The 2,532-nt window shown below is 58.8% G+C and overlaps 2 protein-coding genes across 2 annotated transcripts in view; one reads left to right on the top strand and one right to left on the bottom strand.

The window, feature by feature from the left end:
• The window catches only part of DIAPH1 (diaphanous related formin 1), a 196,575-nt gene that overhangs the window by 80,550 nt on the left and 113,493 nt on the right, over positions 1 to 2,532 (bottom strand).
• The window catches only part of LOC109289731 (protocadherin alpha-11-like), a 7,984-nt gene that overhangs the window by 3,833 nt on the left and 1,619 nt on the right, over positions 1 to 2,532 (top strand). Inside the window, 2 exon segments of the mRNA XM_019505930.1 lie at positions 1,250 to 1,967; positions 1,970 to 2,530. Coding sequence (XP_019361475.1) covers positions 1,250 to 1,967; positions 1,970 to 2,530 — 1,279 coding nt within the window.

Genomic DNA, 2,532 nt, shown 5'->3' with positions numbered 1-2,532 from the left:
GCCAGCTGACTTGAAGGTATCCAGCCTCTCAAAGTGTTCCTTTATGAGGTCAGCATTAATAGAGGACAGGGGATCTCCCTCACCCAGACCTCCCTGTTCCGCAGTGGGCATGGGCGTCCCATGGGACTGATGAAAGACCAACGCAAAGTACCCATTTAATAGGCTGGCTTTTTCCTGGGCGTCAGTTATCAGCTGTCACATCTGGTTCAGCAGGGGCCCAATGTTGCCCTTGCTTTTCCTCCAGCTCCCCACATATCTGAAAAAGGACTTTTTATTGTCCTTGATGCTCGAAGCTAGTTGGAGTTCAGTTGCAGCCTTGGCTTTCCTGGTTTGCTCCCTGCAGGACCGGACCAGTGTAGAATATTCCTCCTTAGAAGTGAATCCCATCCTCCATCCTTTGTAGGCCTTTGTTTTTAGCCTTAGGAGGTCTTCTAGATCCCTGGAGAGCCATGAGGGTTGCTTCTAGTTACAGGCAAGGCTCCTGCTTCTCAGTAAAAGATTTTTTTTAAAATGTAGTTCAGCTAATAGTGATGGCAGACAGCTCAAGTTTGTCATGCCCAGTCAACCATCCTTTATCAATATACAGGCTAAACAAGTGCCACCTGTGTCTCCCTCCTCTGCAATGGCAGGGCAATGCCTTGTACTCTGCTGACATCACGCTGTGCCTCACAGCCGAGTTACTCCTGCTAAACAAGAAGGAATTTCATAGAATTCCATATGTGAAATGTCCACAGTTCACTGCAAAAGCTGGGTCTGTACAACCCACGATTTCAAGTGCCACCTTGCAGAGGGTGGCCTGTTCCATGAGAGGAATTCCCGAGACAGGGCCTCAGATTTCAGCAAAGCTCCCTCTGTAGAGATAACCTGCCCCTTGTTGTATATTTTGGTTTATGAAAGGAAAACTAAAAGAAGCAAAATTATTAGTATCCAAGCTTCTGAGGGTTGTGATCTCTGGGTAATCATCTTCAAGAGCTGCTGTTCTAGCCTGAAGCCCTTACTGATCAGTAATTAGCTCCTCTCGACATCTCACTTGGCCCCATGCCTCTGACCTTCCAAAGATGGCACTGACCCTCCTTTATGAATAAGAGCAGTATGACAGCTGTGTAGCCAAATGCTTATGTAGTCCAAGTATTATGCAACAGCTACTGAGTGAAAAACTTCACCTTCTTCCTACCCATCACCATCTATACGCTGATGAACTTGATATATCACAAACAGGTAACAACTTAAAAACCTTTGGGTATATCAGTGTGAAAGGCTGAAGAGAACTAAATCTTATGTATTAGTGGAAAGTTTTGAAGGATTAGTGAACGACAACGTGCCGGAGCTGTGGGTGACGCCGCTGTCGGTGCTGGTGGCAGAGGATGCGGCGCCAGGCACAGTGGTGGCGCTGGTCCGCACGCGGGACCGGGACTCAGGCGCCAACGGGGCCGTGATGCTGTGGCTGCGGCCCGAGGTGCCGTTCCGGCTGGTGTCGAGCTTCCGCAAGTCCTACTCACTGGTGCTGGCCAAGGCGCTGGACCGGGAGCGCGTGGCGGCCTACGAGGTGGAGGTGTGGGTCTGTGACGCGGGGGCGCCAGCGCTGGGGGCCAGCAGCCGCCTGGCCGTGCCGGTGGCGGACATGAATAACAACGCGCCTGCCTTCGCGCAGGCCGTGTACACGGCGTTCGTGCGGGAGAACAATGCACCGGGCGTGGCGATGCTGACGGTGCGGGTGCGGGACACAGGTGAGAACGGCGCCGTGAGCTACTCGGTGGCGGGGGGCGGCGCGCAGGGCTGGCTGGCGTCCAGCCTGGTGGCGGTGGAGGTGGCGAGCGGGTGCGCGCGGGTGCTGCAGCCGCTGGACTATGAGGAGGTGCAGGTGGTGGAGTTCGAGGTGCGGGCGCAGGACGCGGGCTTGCCGCCCCTGTGGGGCCGGGCCATGGTGCAGCTCTTCGTGCTGGACACCAACGACAACGCGCCGGCTGTGTGGGCGCGGCGCCCGTGCTGGTGCCGCAGTCGGCGGGCACGGGGCAGGTGGTGGCCAAGGTGCGTGCCATGGACGCGGACTCGGGCTACAACGCGTGGCTGCGCTACAAGCTGCAGGAGCCGCGTGGCACTAGGCCCTTCCGCGTGGGGCTGTACAGCGGCGAGGTGCGCACAGCGCAGCCCCTGGACGAGGCGGACGGGCCGCAGCACAGCCTGCTGGTGCTGGTGCGGGACCACGGCGAGCCGGCGCTGTGTGCCATGGCCACGCTCAGCGTGTCGCTGGTGGACAGCAAGCAGGCGGCGGCAGCCGGGGCCGAGGCACCGCTGTCGGAGCTGAACGCCTACTTGATCCTGGCCATCTGCGCCGTGTGAGGCCTCCTGGTGCTGGCGCTGGGGCTGGCGGCGGTGCTGTGGTGGCGGCCGCGGGCGGCGGTGCTGTGCGGGCCGGGCCAGGCGGCGCTGGTGTGCGCCAGCGAGGTGGGCAGCTGGTCGTACTCGCAGCGCCACAGCCGCCAGCTGGGAGTCGGCGAGGCGGCGGGCAAGGCCGACCTCATGGTGTTCAGC

This window comes from Gavialis gangeticus, unplaced genomic scaffold, assembly GCF_001723915.1.
Source record: "Gavialis gangeticus isolate Ggan-Ray unplaced genomic scaffold, GavGan_comp1, whole genome shotgun sequence".
Classification (NCBI taxonomy): Eukaryota; Metazoa; Chordata; order Crocodylia; family Gavialidae; genus Gavialis; species Gavialis gangeticus.
The sequence above is the reverse complement of the archived record's forward strand: the minus strand, read 5'-3'. Positions and strand labels throughout refer to the sequence as shown.